The sequence below is a fragment of the Acartia tonsa genome, chromosome 5, assembly GCF_053477335.1.
Source record: "Acartia tonsa isolate MP-2025a chromosome 5, ASM5347733v1, whole genome shotgun sequence".
NCBI classification, from domain to species: domain Eukaryota; kingdom Metazoa; phylum Arthropoda; class Copepoda; order Calanoida; family Acartiidae; genus Acartia; species Acartia tonsa.
Genome location: NC_137264.1, coordinates 4,427,710 through 4,446,809, shown reverse-complemented (window position 1 = coordinate 4,446,809; position 19,100 = coordinate 4,427,710). Strand labels below are relative to the sequence as shown.

General features: G+C 36.4%; 1 protein-coding gene across 2 annotated transcripts in view; it reads left to right on the top strand.

Annotated features, from left to right (window-relative positions):
• Positions 1-19,100, top strand: part of LOC145318556 (uncharacterized) — a 547,717-nt gene that overhangs the window by 22,077 nt on the left and 506,540 nt on the right. For both annotated transcript variants that reach the window (XM_080159918.1, XM_080159917.1), the window contains exons 2-3: positions 14,124-14,405; positions 15,409-15,470. In XM_080159918.1, the coding sequence (XP_080016044.1) occupies positions 14,187-14,405; positions 15,409-15,470 (281 nt within the window). In that variant the 5' untranslated portion in view covers positions 14,124-14,186. The remainder of the gene's footprint in view (positions 1-14,123; positions 14,406-15,408; positions 15,471-19,100) is intronic.

Below are 19,100 nucleotides of genomic sequence, written 5' to 3'. Positions count from 1 at the left end.
TCTGCAATAATTGGGTTATCTGCTGTACACTTTAGGAAACTAGGGCTCGAATAGGAAATCCATTTTCAGCTGATCTTTTTTTTTATATAGGTGTGCAATGGCTTCCGCACATGCATATCCTTACCAGAACCGCAAGTTATTACAACAGCACAAACCCTTACAACCAAATACTAGCTTGAACTTATTTACTTTTTTACTATCGTGCCTTTTTGCGACACATTACAAACTTTCCCGATTTTGTATTACTTTTGAGGAACATGATTCCAGTTACGTCATATTTTCTTTCCCGAAAAAGGGAAGGGGAAAGAAAAAAAAGGGAAGGGGGGAAGAAAAAAGAGATGGGAGAAAAGGGGGTTTTCCCCATCTCTTTTGAAGAGATTTTCTTCCCCCCTTTCCTTTTTCGGGAAAGAAAAATATGACGTAACTGGAATCATGTTCCTCAAAAGTAATACAAAATCGGGAAAGTTTGTAATGTGTCCTTTTTTGCAAATATGATTAACTATACAGAAATAGATTTTTTATTACTTGGATAATACACCAGATTATCATTTAGTCTAATAAATTGAAACTTGTAGCTGGCTAAAATAACGATTGTCTCTCATCCATCCTTTTTACCCCATATCCTTCTCCTGGATGAACGAACTGGTCAATAAATGATAGGGGAAATAGCAACCTGTCATAATATCAACAGATCTATAGTATAGATGTATATACAGATAACTACCTCCCTTCCTTTTTCAATGACCTTATTTGTCTGTTACCAAATTATTTCCTGCTACTTTGCTGTGTCAATAAACACCACACCATTGGTTGGTTGTCAATGACCCAATTGAAAGACGGCACAAGGACAGTGCGATGGTGAGATACAGTTATTCAACCCTTTCCCTCTCTAGTGTTCGTAAATTTTACATCTATTCATGGATATGTGTGGTAATATGCGGAAGTTAATACACACCACAATATGTTTATACGTATAGATCTAAAGGGATAAGACAATGGCCGATAAATTGATGTACATCCCCAATGATGATACACAAATTAACCCCTTCTGTAGATTACAATTAGTGGTTGAAACGGTTGGACGTTAACCAATCAAAATTCATTCAAAGTTCTCAAAGTTCATAAGCTAACGAATAAGAAAACTTTGGGGACTAGTGTAATAAACAGCCCATTGTCCTCCCCCTCCCTGGTTTATACGTCATGTTTTTACAAGCGGCAGCTATAGTAGTTGAGAAGGTCAGGGGCGTACCAACAACTTTTATTTAGAGAATTGGAACAAGTTAAAATGGAAAATTCTAACGAAATGTTGATGAAACAAGGACAATAATATCCATGAGTATCACAGTAATAACACAATTTGTACATAAATATAGAACAGCTAAGGATTATACAATTACAATGGTGCTACTATCAATTACCTACTGAATGAAACTTTTTATGTACTACAACTGATTTACGGATTTTACATGAATTGACACGTAGTATTTAAAGACCGACAGAGGAACGGACATATCTTAGCCATAAAGTATCTTTTTGCTACTAAATGAATGTGATATATAATATTTGTACACCCACTACTAAAGACTAATTATGCTCGACTTTTTGTGGCTACAGAGGATTTTCACGCATTTAATTCATTTATCGTAGCAAAAGGACGGACATACGGACATACCCCTTCCCTGGGGGTGCCTTAGGCACCCCCAAACATTTAGGAGGGGGTATTTACCCCCCAAAACAATTTGGGGGGAGTAAATACCCCCCAAAATAAAAAGCTTGGACGACCCTGCATACGATAATCAAGAAGTTGCGCTAATAATAAGAAAACTTGGTAGTAAGAAATGAACATACCAGAAGCGGCTAGATAAATGTTTTTAAAAATATAGGAAATCTTTAAAATACAAAATATTTGCGTTTTTATAAAAAATGAGTATAGCTAAAATTTAGCTTATCTAAGATTAAATTAATAGTAGAACAGGACAGGCACAGTTTTTGGCCTTCATTAAATAATTTTTTTTGTCAATTATAGTCAGTGCTCATAATACGAAAGTTTAAAATTTAGTATAATCAAGATGATCAATGGCTAACGACAGTCGTCGGTAAGGGTATATTAACACCCTAGTTATAGAGAAGCTGTGCAACTCTCAATTATGAAGGGAAGGGGTGGACATTGGAATGTTTATTACATAAGTCTTTATAACTTTGGGGACTTTCGTTGAATTTTGATTAATTGGTCATTAAATTGATTGTCCAAAATTTTAAACCATTATTTGTAATCTACATAAGAGGTAATTTTGTGTATCGTCATTTGGGATGTACATCAATTTATCAGTCATTGTCTTATCTTAAGAACCTTGCAATTATGTGATCCACCTATCCCGAACATTTCTAGGCTTATAATAAATAGTACATGTCCATACAATCCAGACAATGTTATCAAAATATTTCAATTCAATTTATATCATATGTGTATAGTATTATAGGCAGTTGTCCTCGGATAAGAAAATCTATTTATCAACATTTATTTACCTAAAATCATTATCTGTCCTGAGGTGGATTCTTAAAAAAAGTTTGCCCCACTAATCGCTTAGTGGGGCAAAATTGTTTTCGTGAAAAATCCACCAAAATTACATTAAAAATCTACAAAAAAATTAACAAAATTATAGAAGGGTTATGAACATAAGATTTCATTTAATTTTTGTAGATTTTTTATTTGATTTTGGAGGATTTTTCACGAAAACAATTTTGCCCCACTAAGCGATTAGTGGGGCAAATTTTTTTTAAGAATCCACCTCTGTTCTATCTTTTTTTTAACTGTTTGTGTTTCATAAGAAATAAACTTTAGTTGTTTTAAGTGTATACTATGTTTTGATTTAACGATTAAAAAATGGTAATCAGATGATTTATTTTAATATCTTTTTATAACGCAATGTTGCTTAAAATATTTAGATGATCTTTCTCGTATTCATTCGAATACGGTGGATAGGAACCGGTTCTCATCCATACGAAAAAACTAGCATCGTATTATATCCAGCTTTCTACGAATATAAAAATGTACAATCATAAGATTAAAACCATTTTTTTATCCCGTGCCTGCGGCACCTCGGAGCTAAAAACACTGGTTTTAATCTTATAATTGTACATTCTATATCCGCGGAAAGCGGTTTATAATACGATGAAAGAAATAACTATTCCATAACAGCTACAAAACCGATTTTAACAAGTTCTGAGCGATACTAATGTATCACATCGTTTTAGAGATAATTTTCCCTAAAATTAAAATGAAAGATTTTATGATTAATTTACACTTTTGTTGGCCCTAGGCTTTAGTACAAAAGGCCAATAAAATTCGGAGCCTTACTGGAAATAATTCTAATTTGTTATACATTTATTTGTCGTGTTATTTAAAAGACTAAAGAGTAAACACCTATCAATAGACTTGCATATAAATGACGAAAATATGTAGTGTAAATAAATCACTAATTATAACAGTTTATTCAAATATAAGTAACTACATATAAAATCTGAATAAGAAAGAAGCGACTTATATAACCTAACCTAACTTGATATAAAAAAATAAACGAAAAACTACACCTCTTACATTCAATTTATTTTAAAACCAAATATGGGGGGGAGGGGAGGCAGTGCTCAACTAGGAACTTTAAGGGGATGCACCCCCGTCTGGTGTGTATATTTTACAACCCATAAACCTCAAAATTGTTACTGTATACATACAGATATGCATGTTTGTTTATACAATACACAAAATATTGCATAACAGCAAACTTAAAAATAAATTTAAACAGGGCTTTTCTTCAAAATGATGGGTCAAATTATACAATTATAAAACATTTTAACAGAGGGATTTTGTCTCAACCTCTTTTCGAGGAAGCTTTGTGTTTATCAAGTTCGAAATTAATTCCTTATCATTATCCTAAAACTAAGCGCAAATGTCGTCTTTTTTGGCTTTCCCTTCATAATGTGGCGCGGCAAGGATTGTTTGTATATTTTGATGCGCACGTTCGTTACTTTTGAATGAGATATGAGTGTGTGAAGATTTCGGAGAACAAAATTGGGCCTATCATTGGTCTCATAGTGTGTGAACGACCCTAGTATATCAGGGATTTGAAACCATAAGAACTTCAGGTAGAATTTGTTAATTTTATTAGGAAGAATGGTGTATAGGACGATTATATGTAGTTTTAAAAAGGCTTTAGCCAGCTAAGCATGAACTTAATTATGATTAATATATGTTTTAGTAATTTTTATGTGCCTTTATTTTTGCATTTAACAATGATTTATTAAACCAAATAATTTTCCTTTAAAGCCAAAGTTTCCAAAGATTCTTAATCGTAGAGAAAAATGATTTTTAAAAAGCAATTAAGATTACGTGGTTATAAATAACTGGAATTATGAACTAATTGATTTTGTAATTTCAGGACTTTGAAATAATTTCATCAATAAATCTATATTCAAACCTGCTGTTGAAACTTGATGGTTCCTGGTATTGGGGGTTTGTATGTTCGCCAACTGATCTCGTGAACTTCCCGCTAATTCGGAAGTCAAGCTCAACCAAAGTGTCATGGTTGAGACAATTTCAAAGTATCTGATGAATAGGCGTTAGCATTCATCAAGAGATCAATAGCATCCAGTGAATTATTGATGCAATAAACTGTGACAATTTTTCTGTGAAATAAGTACCTAGTGAATCAATATGCCACTAACCAAAAAGCAGAAAATTGAGCGAGCTATCGCTATTGGCAGTGAAAGGCTAGAAGTGTTTGACGAACAGTTAAAAGTGTTTTATGACAATCTAAAAGCCTGCCAAAGTTTCAGTTCATGTGAAAATGTGAATGTAAAATCAATTCGTGACATTTTTAGTGAGGTCAAGGACCAATCTGACCTAATAAAAAGTCTAAAACCTGCCGTGGAGACTAGTGAGCTGCTTGAGTTCAAGCGTGATTTGGATGAAGCTAGTGAGCAGAAAACTGTTGCAGATAAAGTTTATGCGTCGTTGGAGCAGTGTACAAAAATTCTGTACTGGCTTGACAATGATTCAGACGACGCGAGGTCAAGCACTGTCGCCAGGAACCTCGACGTCATTGAGAAGGTGAAGATGGACATGGGAGTGCTTAAAATTTCCGTGGAGTTGCGCCAAGAAGTACGTGATATGTACCGAAGGCTTAGAGAGATGGAACGTTGTTCATCTAACCTGGATGAGAGTGGGACACCTGCCATGCTCTCCAGAAGTATGTCTGCCGTGGATATTCGGAGTTCCAACCCGCAGTATGGGCGCTGGGACAACAGTTTGTTGCCGTCGTTCGACGGTACTGACACGGATTACCCAAACTTTAAACAGGTCTTTAAAGATCTATGCTCTGGTTATGGATTTGCTGACCAGAGGTTAAGTCTGATGTTGTGTATGGAGAAGGTGATAACCAACCCGGAACTACGCAAGCAAGTGTCAGCGATTAGAGATCATAATGAACAATGGTCGTTTCTTGATCAGATGTTTTTATCAAACACCCGCCGGTTCATGAGGATTTTAACTAAGCTGAACAAGATGAAACCTGTGGATAAACCTGTGGACGTGGTTAGCGCAATTGCTACCTTCAAGAGCATGATGCAGGAAGTAGAAACCATCGTTGGTTCTGCAGCTAAGGATTACAATCACCTAACTCTTATTCATATTTTTAAAGACAAGTGCCCTGAAAATTTGAGAGATAAAATTATGATGGAGCTAGGTAGCATGAACCAACCAGACATCCAGAAGATTGTAGAACTGCTGGAGAGGACCAGGGGTGCCATGTTGGCCGGTGATATGTCCTATGACACTAACGCCGGCAAGAGAAATCGTGACAGAGCTGCCGCCGCGCAAGTATCTGGCCGCAGCGACAATAAGAATGGAAAGGCTGGAAAGGACAAGGCTTCCAAGTGGAACAGTACATGTCCTGTGGAGAGCTGCAAAGAGAAACACCCGATTTTCCGTTGCCTCACGTTTAAGAAGATGGATGTGGTTGACCGAAAGAAAGTTGTCCAGCAGAAGAAGTTACGTGAACTCTGCCTATGTGACGGCCATACTGCTGACAAGTGTAATAAATCGGATAAGCTTGGTGTTTGTGGTACCAATAATTGCGACAGATACCATTCTAGGTTACTCCATGAGGCCAGTGCTGGTGTGAATACAGTCTACAAGTCAAGTTCTGCACCCAGCCCCTGTACCTTCTTACTTCAGTTAGTTCCTGTTGTAGCACCTGGCGGCGGCACCTGCCACGCCACTGTGATGTTTGACTCTGGGGCAAATTTGCCACTTGTGTCTGAGAAATTATCCAACAAGTTGAAGCTGAAATCTACCGGCAGATATACAACTATTTCTGTAGCTGACGGCAGTGAGTCTTCCTGCCGCAATGTTGTGTTTTATCTGAAGGATAGGGACGGCAATTTGAGGGAGTTTGAGGCAGCTGTCATGCCTACCCTCGGCGGGGCCAACGAGATGCGCTCGGTCCACCCCGAAACTGCCGCCGAGATATTTAAAATGCCGCCAGAAAGGTTTACATATATTAGTGGAGGCTTAGATATCATTATTGGAAATACACATCCTGACGTGTTTCCTTCAACCTACCAGAAAGTGGGCCAGTCTATGTTGTGGCGAACCATTTTTGGTAGTGGTTTTATCTGTACGAGTGCTGACGGTGGAGCTGGAGATCAAAAGTCGGCATATAAGGCTGTTAGTGTCAGTGGAGGCACCTTGCCAGACTTTCTGACGTCTGAATTGTTTGGCGTACAGCCGCAGGCACTTTGTCCAGGATGTACTGCCTGTCAAGAGTGCAAGGCTATGGCCGACGGCACTACCTGGGACCAGCGTGAGAGGCAGAGGATAATTGAGGCAGGTTTAACACTAGACTTGCAGTCCAACAAGTGGACAGGTCAATATGCTTATATTGAAGATCCTCACACTTTACCCTACAATGAGAGTTTAGCCCGCAAAATTGCTGAAAAGGATCGTGCCAAGATGGTCAAAGAAGGTACCTATGGAATGTATGTGGAGGTATTCAACGACGCCATAAAAAGAGGCGTATTTCAAAAGGCCACGCCTGAAGAATTGCAGTATGAAGGGCCTAAGTCTTGTTCATCAATAGTGGTTGCTTTCAAGGAGGATTCAAGTTCCACACCCATGAGATTGTGTGCAAATAGTTCTCTGACGTTCAAAGGTACCAGTTTTAATAACATAATGCTGGGAGGCCCGCCGCCAATGCAGAAGATTTTTTATCATTTGATGCTTTTCCGCGGTTACAAGGTTGGTATAACCGCGGATATTTCCAAGTTCTATAACTCTATCCTGGCCACAGAGTTCGACAGCCAGATGAAGAGAGTTTTATTTTCCCCAACGCCAGATGGTCCTCTTGAAATTTACCTGACTAAAGTTGTGAATTTTGGCGAGTTAGCTGCGGGAAATTTGGCAGTTACAGCCCTGAAGTTGACGTCCCGCCTGTTCGGCGGAAAGAGTGAAGCAGAGGTCAAGGAGATGTATGGAGAGGGGCAGATAAACGGTAGTGAAATTGTTGCTAAACCTGAATTATGGAAGGAGCCACAAATACCTACCTACCCTGATGAGGAATTCAAGTTACCTCAGATTCCAGTTGCAGTCAAGCTTGAGAAGCACAGCTTCATAGATGACGTTATTTCGGGAGCAGGATCGAAGCCAGAAGCCAAGGAGATGATGAAAGAGGCCGACAGAATTATCGGCAAAGGTAGTTTTTCCTTCAAACAAGTCATTTACTCTGGAGATGATTGCCAGCCTACCAAGGTTCTCGGGCTGATATGGAAGCCAGCCACCGATGTGTTGTCCATCGCCACAAGAGTCAACCAAGATGGTAAAGTCAAGGGAAAGAAGGTGAAAGAGGATGCTGATTTGTACAACCTCCAGGACGCCTTGGACGAGAATCTGACAAAGAAGATGGTCCACAGGTTCGCCGCTCAGACCTTCGACCCGATCGGGCTTTGCAGCCCTATTCTGTTGAGAATTAAACTTGTCCTGCGGAAAACATGTTTGCTGAATTTGGGCTGGCAAGATTTCATTCCAAAAAGTCTACGGGATGAACTTGTTAAGTCGCTGGAGGACAGAGCTGAGGTCGCTAAATTGGAGTTTGACCGTTGTGTGGTCCCGGATGAACCAACTGGCCTTCCATCCTTGATGATGTTTTCGGATGGGTCATCAGAGGCTTATGCATGTAATGCATATTTGAGGTGGCCAACTAGACAAGGATTTGAAACGTTTCTGCTAGCCACCAAGTCAAGAGTTGCGCCGGTCAAGTGTGAATCAATTCCACGCCTTGAATTGATGGGGTGCCAGATGTCCACAAGGTTGTCAAAGTCCATCAGAGATGCCCTGCCCTTTGATATTGTCAGAGTGATGTACTTTACTGATTCATCGTGTGTTTTATCACAAATAGTTTCCAACAGTGCTATGTTGAACACTTTTAATTCTCATCGCATTGGAGAAATTCAATCTGCAACCAACAAGGATGACTGGAGGTGGGTCCCGGGGACGCACAATGTTGCAGATTTGGGCACCAGAAGCACCTGCAAGGTATCAGATTTGGGACCAGGTTCCAGGTACAGATTGGGCCCAGAGTGGTTGCGCCAGGATGAAAGCGCGTGGCCGGTGAAAACTGCCGAAGAAGTCAAGCAGGTTTTACCCCCAGAGGAGTTGAATACCAAAATGGTTAAGTTATGTTCAATGAAAGTTGCCGGAGAAGCCGCTGAAGATGTCTTTAGGTTTAAGCACAGGAGATCATTTGGACAGGCCAAACGTATTATGGCAGCTGTCCTGCAAGTAGCGAACACCTGGTTGAAGAAGCTAAAGAGCAGACAAGAAGGTAAGACTACAGCCGCTGGTAGTCATGTAGCAGCCGCAGATTCTGTGTACAAACCGTCTTTGTACAATTTTATGGCGGCGGCGGAACTTTTCATTGTGTCACGAAGCCAAGAGGATGAGTGGATAAATGACGCCAAAGGCAATTATGCGTCATTAAATCCATTAGTGCATGAAGTATCATTGACCTGGCCTGTCGTTGGTCCCGGAGGAATTTATGTGACCAGGGAGATGAGAATACTTAAAATGGTTGGTCGTGGAGAGCCCGTCATTGACGCCATTACTGGTGGCCGTAAAATGATATTTGAAGACATGCCAGGTTTAATAATTTTGGAGCCTGGTAATTGGTTAGCTGCTGTTTTTATGAGAGAAGCGCATGTTGAGCTTCACTCTGGAGTCCGTGGAACTTTAGCTGAGAGCCGCCGTTGGTGCTGGATTGTGAAGGCAAGGAGGTTGTCCATCATGGAAGTGAAGAAGTGTTGGCCCTGCAGTGTTGAGAGGGCTAAGGAATGTCGTACTACCATGAAGGATGTGTTACCTGACAAGTTGGTCCCGAGCAGGCCTTTTGAAGCTGTGCAAGTCGACCTGATGGGTCCGCTGGTTACGAGGAGAGCTGCCGCCAAAACGAGGAGTCAGACAGCAACGAAAAAGGTGTGGGTGTTCGTGGTGGTCTGCAGGTTCTCAGGGGCGTTATGGTTAGATGCCTTGGAAAAGTATGATACCAGCAGTATCCTGTTGTCCCTGCGCAAGTTGGAAGCTGTTCATTGTCTGCCGAAGGTCATAGTAAGCGACATGGGCACACAATTATCCGGTGCTCGCAAGGTTTTAGAGCAGAAGTTGGGCAGCCAGGTAGAGTTTTCTTGGTCTCAGATCCCGGCCCGAGCCCACCATTTCATTGGGCAAGCTGAGAAAATGGTGGGATTAACCAAGAGATTGCTGTCCAAGAAGTTGGTGAATAGTTCTGTTAATTTCAACGAGCTCCTGGTGCTGTTGGCGGAGGTTAGCAAGTTGATGAATAGCAGACCGTTGACGATAGAAGCTGCGAACGACGTGGAGAATTGGCGGCTGATTACCCCTGGCCAGCTGCTGGGAAATGTTGACCGCCAGCCGTTGTGCAATGTGGCGATGAAACCGGAGGACCAAATTTCCTCCAGGTTGAAGTTGTTAGAAGATTTATCTGCCCAGTTTTGGACTGCCTACCGCCAGGAGATCCTACCGAAGATATTACGGATGTCCAAGTGGAAGGATGAGATGGCGGAGCCACTAGCTGACGGAGATATAGTTCTGGTTACGAGTACCAATCCGCTGATGAGATGTTTGAGGATGGGCCGAGTGACGAGAATTGAGGATGGGAGAAAGACTGCAAGAGTCTTGTTCAGGCTGACAGATAAATCTCCCCTGGAAGAACATGCTGTATCAGTCAGGCAGTTGTTAAAAATTATGATTAATAATTGATTCTTATTTTATGGAAATTGAGATTTTTTTAGTAAAAAAAGCCACATTTTTCATATGCCTATTTTTATGCCTAAAATAAGAATCAAATGAAATGCGATTGAATTTTATTCTATTTCATATGCTCAAATTTAATTTTATTGAGTTTAAATCCTTTTCAAAAGTACAATTCATTATAAAACTTACCTGAAAAGTTTACCAAAAAAGAATAAATGTGTCGAGGTTGCGTGATTCGATATTTATTTTAAGAAAAAAAATCAATATTTTTTTAGCAGATTTTTTTTAAAATTATATATGAATTTCAATCAAGTAAAACATTTTTATTCAGATCAAGGAATGATTGAAAATTCATATTTAAAGTCTCATATTTTTTTACAAAGAAAAATTGGTATTTTTTTTTCATAATTCCGATGAAAATTCTAACGAAGATATTATTATTTTGCTATTCTTTAAGTATTAAAAAGTTTATTGTTGATTAAGATAATACAGTTCTTATTCATTAAGTTTGAAAAACTTTCTGCCCAAGGATTTTGAAATATTTTTTCTTACTACTCTTTTTGATGCTTAACAAATTTAGTTTTAAGTACCTATAAATCTTAATTTTCTTGTCTAAGATTTATTTCGTTTATTTTACCATTATTTGTTTACATTTACATTTCAACCTGATTTCGTAGGTACTTATTGATTTATTAATAATGATTTATTACCTATTGATTATGAAATGATTATTATTTAGTATAGTTGTTATATTTACAACATCATGATTAATAGGATTATCTGTTTTAGGATTTGTGTATGTGATCTTGTGATTGTCATGTGCATGGAATGTTGTATGGTACAAACCAATCCCCATCCTTCTATCCTAAAATGTGAGGTATTATGAGTCCTAGTGAGGAGTATAATATTGTGTATGCATTTCACGGGGTTTCATTTAGTTAGGAGCAAAATTGTCACGTTTTCGGGATGTGGCCATTCTCATGTGATTATGGTGAGTTGAGTTTAGTGAGAAATGTTGCTAGTGCTCAGCGCAAAAAAACCTTGAATCTCGTTAAGGAAGTTAATTTGACTTTCAAACGGGGGGTGTGTCTCAACCTCTTTTCGAGGAAGCTTTGTGTTTATCAAGTTCGAAATTAATTCCTTATCATTATCCTAAAACTAAGCGCAAATGTCGTCTTTTTTGGCTTTCCCTTCATAATGTGGCGCGGCAAGGATTGTTTGTATATTTTGATGCGCACGTTCGTTACTTTTGAATGAGATATGAGTGTGTGAAGATTTCGGAGAACAAAATTGGGCCTATCATTGGTCTCATAGTGTGTGAACGACCCTAGTATATCAGGGATTTGAAACCATAAGAACTTCAGGTAGAATTTGTTAATTTTATTAGGAAGAATGGTGTATAGGACGATTATATGTAGTTTTAAAAAGGCTTTAGCCAGCTAAGCATGAACTTAATTATGATTAATATATGTTTTAGTAATTTTTATGTGCCTTTATTTTTGCATTTAACAATGATTTATTAAACCAAATAATTTTCCTTTAAAGCCAAAGTTTCCAAAGATTCTTAATCGTAGAGAAAAATGATTTTTAAAAAGCAATTAAGATTACGTGGTTATAAATAACTGGAATTATGAACTAATTGATTTTGTAATTTCAGGACTTTGAAATAATTTCATCAATAAATCTATATTCAAACCTGCTGTTGAAACTTGATGGTTCCTGGTATTGGGGGTTTGTATGTTCGCCAACTGATCTCGTGAACTTCCCGCTAATTCGGAAGTCAAGCTCAACCAAAGTGTCATGGTTGAGACAGATTTCTAAGCTTTGGTCTGAAACAAACCAAATCGTGTGAAAGGGGGTGTAGAAACCCTCAGATAGATTAGATTACCCCCCTCCCCAAAATCTAACAATTAAATCCACCCACTCCACTTTGCAAATCTCTGTTCAGCCGCCTAATGGGCAATAAGGAAAAGAAAAAGAAGGTTCTCTTACACAAACTAAAATGACTCCAAGTTTATAGAGCAGCTACGCTTCTGTAACCATTGGCTAAAACGTCTCAACACCCAAGATTAGTGTCAATTTTCGCAGCTAATAAAAATGCTGTGTAATGCTATGAAATGGTGATGAGGTTTTTAGGAGGTTTTTAGCGAATAATTTTTGCGCATATTTTTTTTGAATTTGTAAACTAATGAAAACAATTTAAAGAAAAGTTTTATTTAGGTCACAGTTACTAATACAAATGAAAATTAAGTTATTTTTTGTTTTAATATGATAAAATACATAAAGTATAAGTACAAAGATTAATAAACGATAGCTGCGCTACAAAAATATGAAAGAAAGTTTTAAAAATATTTTAGTTTAATTTACATAATCTTATTTCATACAAAAAAGGATTGGAACTTGCAGTCTGATAAAATATTAAAAAAGAGCAGACCAAAAAATAGAATGTACTTTAGTACTTTGGAAATATAAGAACACTAAAAAGATGCAGACTTCATCTTTAAGTAGCGAGGCTCATTCATGTTGACAATCTATTTATATATATTAAAAACCGCCGAACTGACACGCATAAAAGAAAACAAAGTAGCGGCTTTAGTCGTATTTTCACAATAGCTTTTGATGAAATATTTCAGGTTGGGTTAGGTAAATGTTAATGATTCCCCCGCAGGGTTAGGCAATTGGCCCCGCAGGGTTAGAGCCTCCCGCATCGACTAGAAATAAGACGAAAGCTACTGTGAACATACAATGAAACCCCCTACTTTTTCCGTGATCCAAATATTGAGTAGATTTTCACATTAGCCATCTTTCATTAGAATTTCCATGAAAATCATATTTTCCCCTCGAACGTCTTTGTGAATCATAGAGTAGCTTCGCAATTTAAAAATATAGGAATTCTAAATAAGATAAAATTGCAAAACAAATGTATTCAATACAATAAAAACACATTCAAAATAAGAATTTTGAATTCAAACATTTTAAAATAATTCTTTTTGGAGATTTTTTGTGTGTAATGTAAACTTAAAAATAAGATAATAATTAAATGTTCAATTACCCATTTTTTTTGTATTTTTAAAAAAGAAAAATACCTTTCTTAACTAGAAATACAAGCCAAACTTACATAAAGCATAAACGGACTATATCTAGAGTTTTACAAACATATAATTGTATAGTAGCTGCGCTTTCAAAAAGTTACATTTTCACATTCTTTTTATAAGTTAGTTACAATGCTTTTCTAATAAAACTTTTATATTGCAAAAAAGTAAAAAAAAGTTACGCTTTTACTAATATATTGCGAAATATATATGTGATTGCTACTAAAAGGTAGAAGACTATTTATAATTTAATTCTTTTAAAAGTTAGTTATCGCATTGTTTTATAGACAGTTTCCACTTATAGTAAACTTTTATTGGCCCTCAGAATTTAGATAAAATTTTCAATACCCCCTTCCTAGCGCATAATACCCATGGACATTGTACTTCCTGTTATTAAAAATACATTTTTTGCTTTTATTGCATTTGCTATGCAATTTTCTTTGTTAAAATATATGCAGTAAAACTTTTATTCATATAAGTTAAAACGAATATTGTAATGCTATGTAATATTATATTTTTAAATTAAGAATAAATAGCCAGTATTGAAAGTTAACATTAATTTTCAGTTAACAACTTACACATATGAGAATTTAAAATGCCTATACGTATGTATTGAAGGCAAGACAGACGGACAGACAAACAGTTGGAGTTTACACATCTCCTTTGCATTTTCTTTTCAAATCAAAACTGATTTTTTTTCAAAATTTCAGGACATGACTGAACTAAGCAGGCAACCCTTTCTATCCCCATAAACATCCAGCAAAGCCTGTACCATGTTCCTTAACCCGTGGTACTTACAGCCCGACGGGGCCGCCCCTGCCCCCAACGGCCAGTCTGGACCACAGAGCGGTGGCCAGGCAGCCGCCAGCGGTTCTCCAGCATCGAGTGATGGTCGAGAGGGCAGTCCGGCGCCCAGCTTGATGTCCTGCGGCAGCCAGGGCAGCACTGTTCAGGCGGCTGGGCCCGCCAGTCAACACCTGTACAGCATCCAGGTACACAATCTTGAAGCACTGGAAAGTGTCATGTGTCACGTCATAAAAATACGTCTATTATCCATCTCTTTTTTTAAGGGTATCCTTTCCCACTTCCCCTCAGCTTATTTTTATGACATCAAACATAACACTTTCTTATAATTTTTAGCCACCTACATAAAAATGCATATGCCTTTTGTTAACAATTAAACAATATTTTGGATTGAAATAAGAATAAACTATTGTACTTTTATACTATAAAAGTAAAATTTATGACATATTCAGTAAAAGTAATTTTCAGATAAAACTAGTAATATCATTAAATTTCAAATTTCATAATGACGGAAGATCAAACAAAAGATAAAGTTATTGTGCTTTCTATTTTTTTGTATAAAAAAAGATGTATTTTATTTTATTTGTGTAGCTCATTCAAATTCTAAACTGGACCTCACACTACTTGTTTACCTTAATAACATTATATGTAACATATTGTCCTAGTTTTTCTATGTGTTTTTTTTCTACTTATTTTATTTGTTTTTCTTGTTTTTCTACTCAGAGTATATTATTCTATTTATATCACATTTTATTCATATATTTTGTCAATCAATCTATCTATCTATCTATCTATCTATCTATCTATCTATCTATCTATCTATCTATCTATCTATCTATCTTTCTATCTATCTATCTATCTATCTATCTATCTATCTATCTATCTATCTATCTATCTATCTATCTATCTATCTATCTATCTATCTATCTATCTATCTATCTATCTATCTATCTATCTATCTATCTATCTATCTATCTATCTATCTATCTATCTATCTATCTATCTATCTATCTATCTATCTATCTATCTATCTATCTATCTATCTATCTATCTATCTATCTATCTATCTATCTATCTATCTATCTATCTATCTATCTATCTATCTATCTATCTATCTATCTATCTATCTATCTATCTATCTATCTATCTATCTATCTATCTATCTATCTATCTATCTATCTATCTATCTAGGCATCCCTACGGCCTGGTTGGACTGTACACATCACCCCTGAGGGGAGGCTCTACTATTGCAAGTAAGATTTTTTTTAAACTTATATTTTTAATTTTATATTCAAAGATTTACAGACAATACCCTACTAAATCAATCATTCTGGTCAAAATATAATTAGCTTGATATTTTTTTTTCTACTTTTGCACATAATTAAATTGAAAACTTATTCATATTTGGAATAAATATTTTTAAAGAAAGGTATTTTAGGTATTTATATTAGGTTAGGTTGAGTAAAAATCAAAAGAGCCTTGCATGGATATTATCCCGTAGGAATAGAGCCCCGAAGGTTTAAGTCAACTGCAGGGGTTAGAAGTATGTTTTATTAATAGATAGGGGGGGGGGGGAGGGCCCAGGGGGTGGTATCCTATGTTCAAGAAATAGGTTGGAGTAAAATTTTAAAACACTGATTTACTTATCTTCTCCTGACCTATTCCTTTAAACCCTGAAAAGCACTAACTGCCTAATTTACTTATCTTCTCCTGACCTATCCCTTTAAACCCTGAAAAGCACTAACTGCCTAATTTCCTTATCTTCTCCTGACCTATCCCTTTAAACCCTGAAAAGCACTAACTGCCTAATTTACTTATCTACTCCTGACCTATCCCTTTAAACCCTGAAAAGCACTAACTGCCTAATTTCCTTATCTTCTCCTGACCTATCCCTTTAAACCCTGAAAAGCACTAACTGCCTAATTTACTTATCTACTCCTGACCTATCCCTTTAAACCCTGAAAAGCACTAACTGCCTAAATTACTTTTTTTCTCCTGGCCTATCCCTTTAAACCCTGAAAAGCACTAACTGCCTAATTTGTCTTTTAAATTTGTTTGCAATGACTTCCTTCAGTGTCTAGGAAGATATATTCCTAAAAATAAATAAATTCGTCATCTTTAAAGCCCTTACTTACTAATTTAAGTAACATCCGTCAGACAACCTCTTTTCGCCTTTTTATATGCAAATGTATTTCCCCTATCTATATTATTTGTTTCATACGCTTGACATAACCCGCCCTTTTCAAGTTGTAACATTTATCATTTTAAAGTAAAATGAACATATATTGCTAAAAATTAAATGATAATTGATAATACAAACTTATTTATTGAAAATACCTGCGTTTTGTTTAGAATACAAGTTCCTCTTTTCTTTTTCCTTTTGAATTTGAAAATGAATTTAATTGAAAAGGGTGGTTTTGTAATGTGAATAAGATATCTATTCTAAATCACAATCTAGGACACAAAAAAAGCTTATGTTTCAAAATAAATAAAAAAAGTTTCAATTAAACGTTGGTTCTAGATGATTGTTTAAATACCCTAATTTCCCACAAAATTATCAATTAAACAAACCCTACATCAACTGTTTTGTGTGCACATTCATTTAATTGATTTCATTGACTTAGACTGACTTGCTTTCAAAGACATGCACTTCTATCCTTAAAACCAATAGTAGAACAGGACCAGGATATAACAACAACGAAATCAATTCGGAAAAAACCACGAAACTATACGTGTTTTCAGCTGTCGTTGGGGGGCAATACATCGTAGAATTGACGACCTTTAATCTGCCCCCCAAATAAAATTATTTTAGATTTATTTCGCTTGTTGGTTTTATCTTATTCCTGGAACAGACAATAAAATATTATTGAATTTTGATTAGTGTTTTCTAACAAGTAGTGGCCAAACTCTTTAACTAATAATTTTAATCTACAGAAGGGGTAGTTTGGTATATAATCATGGACAATATATATTAATTTATTGACCATTGTCTTATCCATTATTATTGCCGGTTTATAACCATTCTTTTGCTAACAGATTAATGGTCCCAATCAATGAAAAGGTCTTTCTGTTTGATTCAATTAAAACTTCTTTAGCTAGAACTTTTTTTATCTATGGTAAATGGCTCTTTTTTTACCCATTAAAATCTCTTAAACAGTTTCTTATCGGTGCAACATCAGATACGTTTTTTGGCTTTCAGTTAAGGGGGGAGGGGGTGTAAGATACCCCCTTTGGGGATATCATTTTATGAACCCACTATCCCCTAAAAAATGTACCTAAAAATCGCCTAATTTAAGTAGGGGGTTGCATGAACGGCCCCCCAAGACCCCAGATACTAGAGGCGAAGAATATTATCATAGAGTAGCCTCTCTTAAAACATGCATGCATGAATTATTAAATTTTCAAAATTCCTGTCGTATCTGCCAACAATGTATATACCATATAATTCCGCAAATTTATCTAAATAGCAAAGTTAGCATCATTTACTAGCAGGGATCTAAAGGGATAAGACAAGGGTCGATAAATTGATGTACAATTACATCCCCAATGATTACACGCTGAAATACCTCTTCTGTAGATGAAAATTAGTTTTGTAAACGTATGAACGATTAACGAAAGATCTTGCTAACCACTGAACCGATATGGTTCTCCTATCCAGTTAAAAATCTTACAGAACCATGTAAGTCCCCATAACTATTTGGGGGAATGTTACCACCTACCACCCAAAAGAAAACGCCCCTGGGAAAAAATAAACCACCCAGACCCCCTCCCCACAATTTTTCAAATATTTCTTTTAAAACCAATCTAAAGAGATGAATTTCAACAACGAACATCATTCCATCAAATGACCCTAAATGTGTAGTCGCATGTATTATATAGAGTAGCTGTGCTACTATTTTCTGTTTTGTATAAACTCTTGTGTGTCAAAGTCTGAAATGCAGAATTTCTTTCCAATAATTTGCTCGCAGCCAGTGAGTGCGATCACCCACTTACCTCTATCACAATGGACAATCCGCCCTATGGATTTTGATGTAAAATGGCAAAACGTGGAATTTCCTCTCCCATAAACCCGTCAACTAACACTTTAAACGCTTGTTGAAAAATAGAATGTAATCATATTATTTATTATTTGGGATCTAATTAGTTATCTGAGACAGCGTAAAAGGTCACCAAAAAAATGACGTCATACAATAAAGTTGACCATTGAGAGGCCAGTATACACTGTAATTGACCAATGGTAATATTTATACTGGCCTCTAATTGGTTATATTATCGTATGACGTCATTTTACGAAAAATCCTTTTACTCATACAAAATTGGTCGAATATTTTTAAAAATGTACATTAGGATATCGTAAACGTCTGTACCGTTCATTCAATTTAACCAGAGGAACATGGAATTTCGAGTTTTATTCTATTAAACATCCACAGCTCTAATTTCTTAAAATTCTAGTTTTTGAAGATTTTTCCCATTGTGTTTTACTCATTAGAAATGTTCCTTATTCCACTTTGAATGCACAATTTTGTATAATATCATGAGAGATAAGACAATGGTCGACAAATCAATGCACAGTGTACAAACCCAAGAAACATAATTGATCATTTCAAATTAATACTTGAAAAGTTCTGATACTGCTAATTAGAACCATTAATCATGATAAGTACTTAAAATAAGGATGAGTTAACATGCAGGTTTTTAGGTAGGGGTGTAATTTAAAATCATTTCCCTCCATCCATGAATATTACTCAATAATAGACATTTTATAGAATACTTAAAAAAAAGTTTGAACATATCCTGTAAGGCAATATCGTCCCATATTAAGCAGCTGCCCAAATGCAAGTAATCCGCAGAAACCGTGCTGCTTTCTTGATAATTCAGCCGCA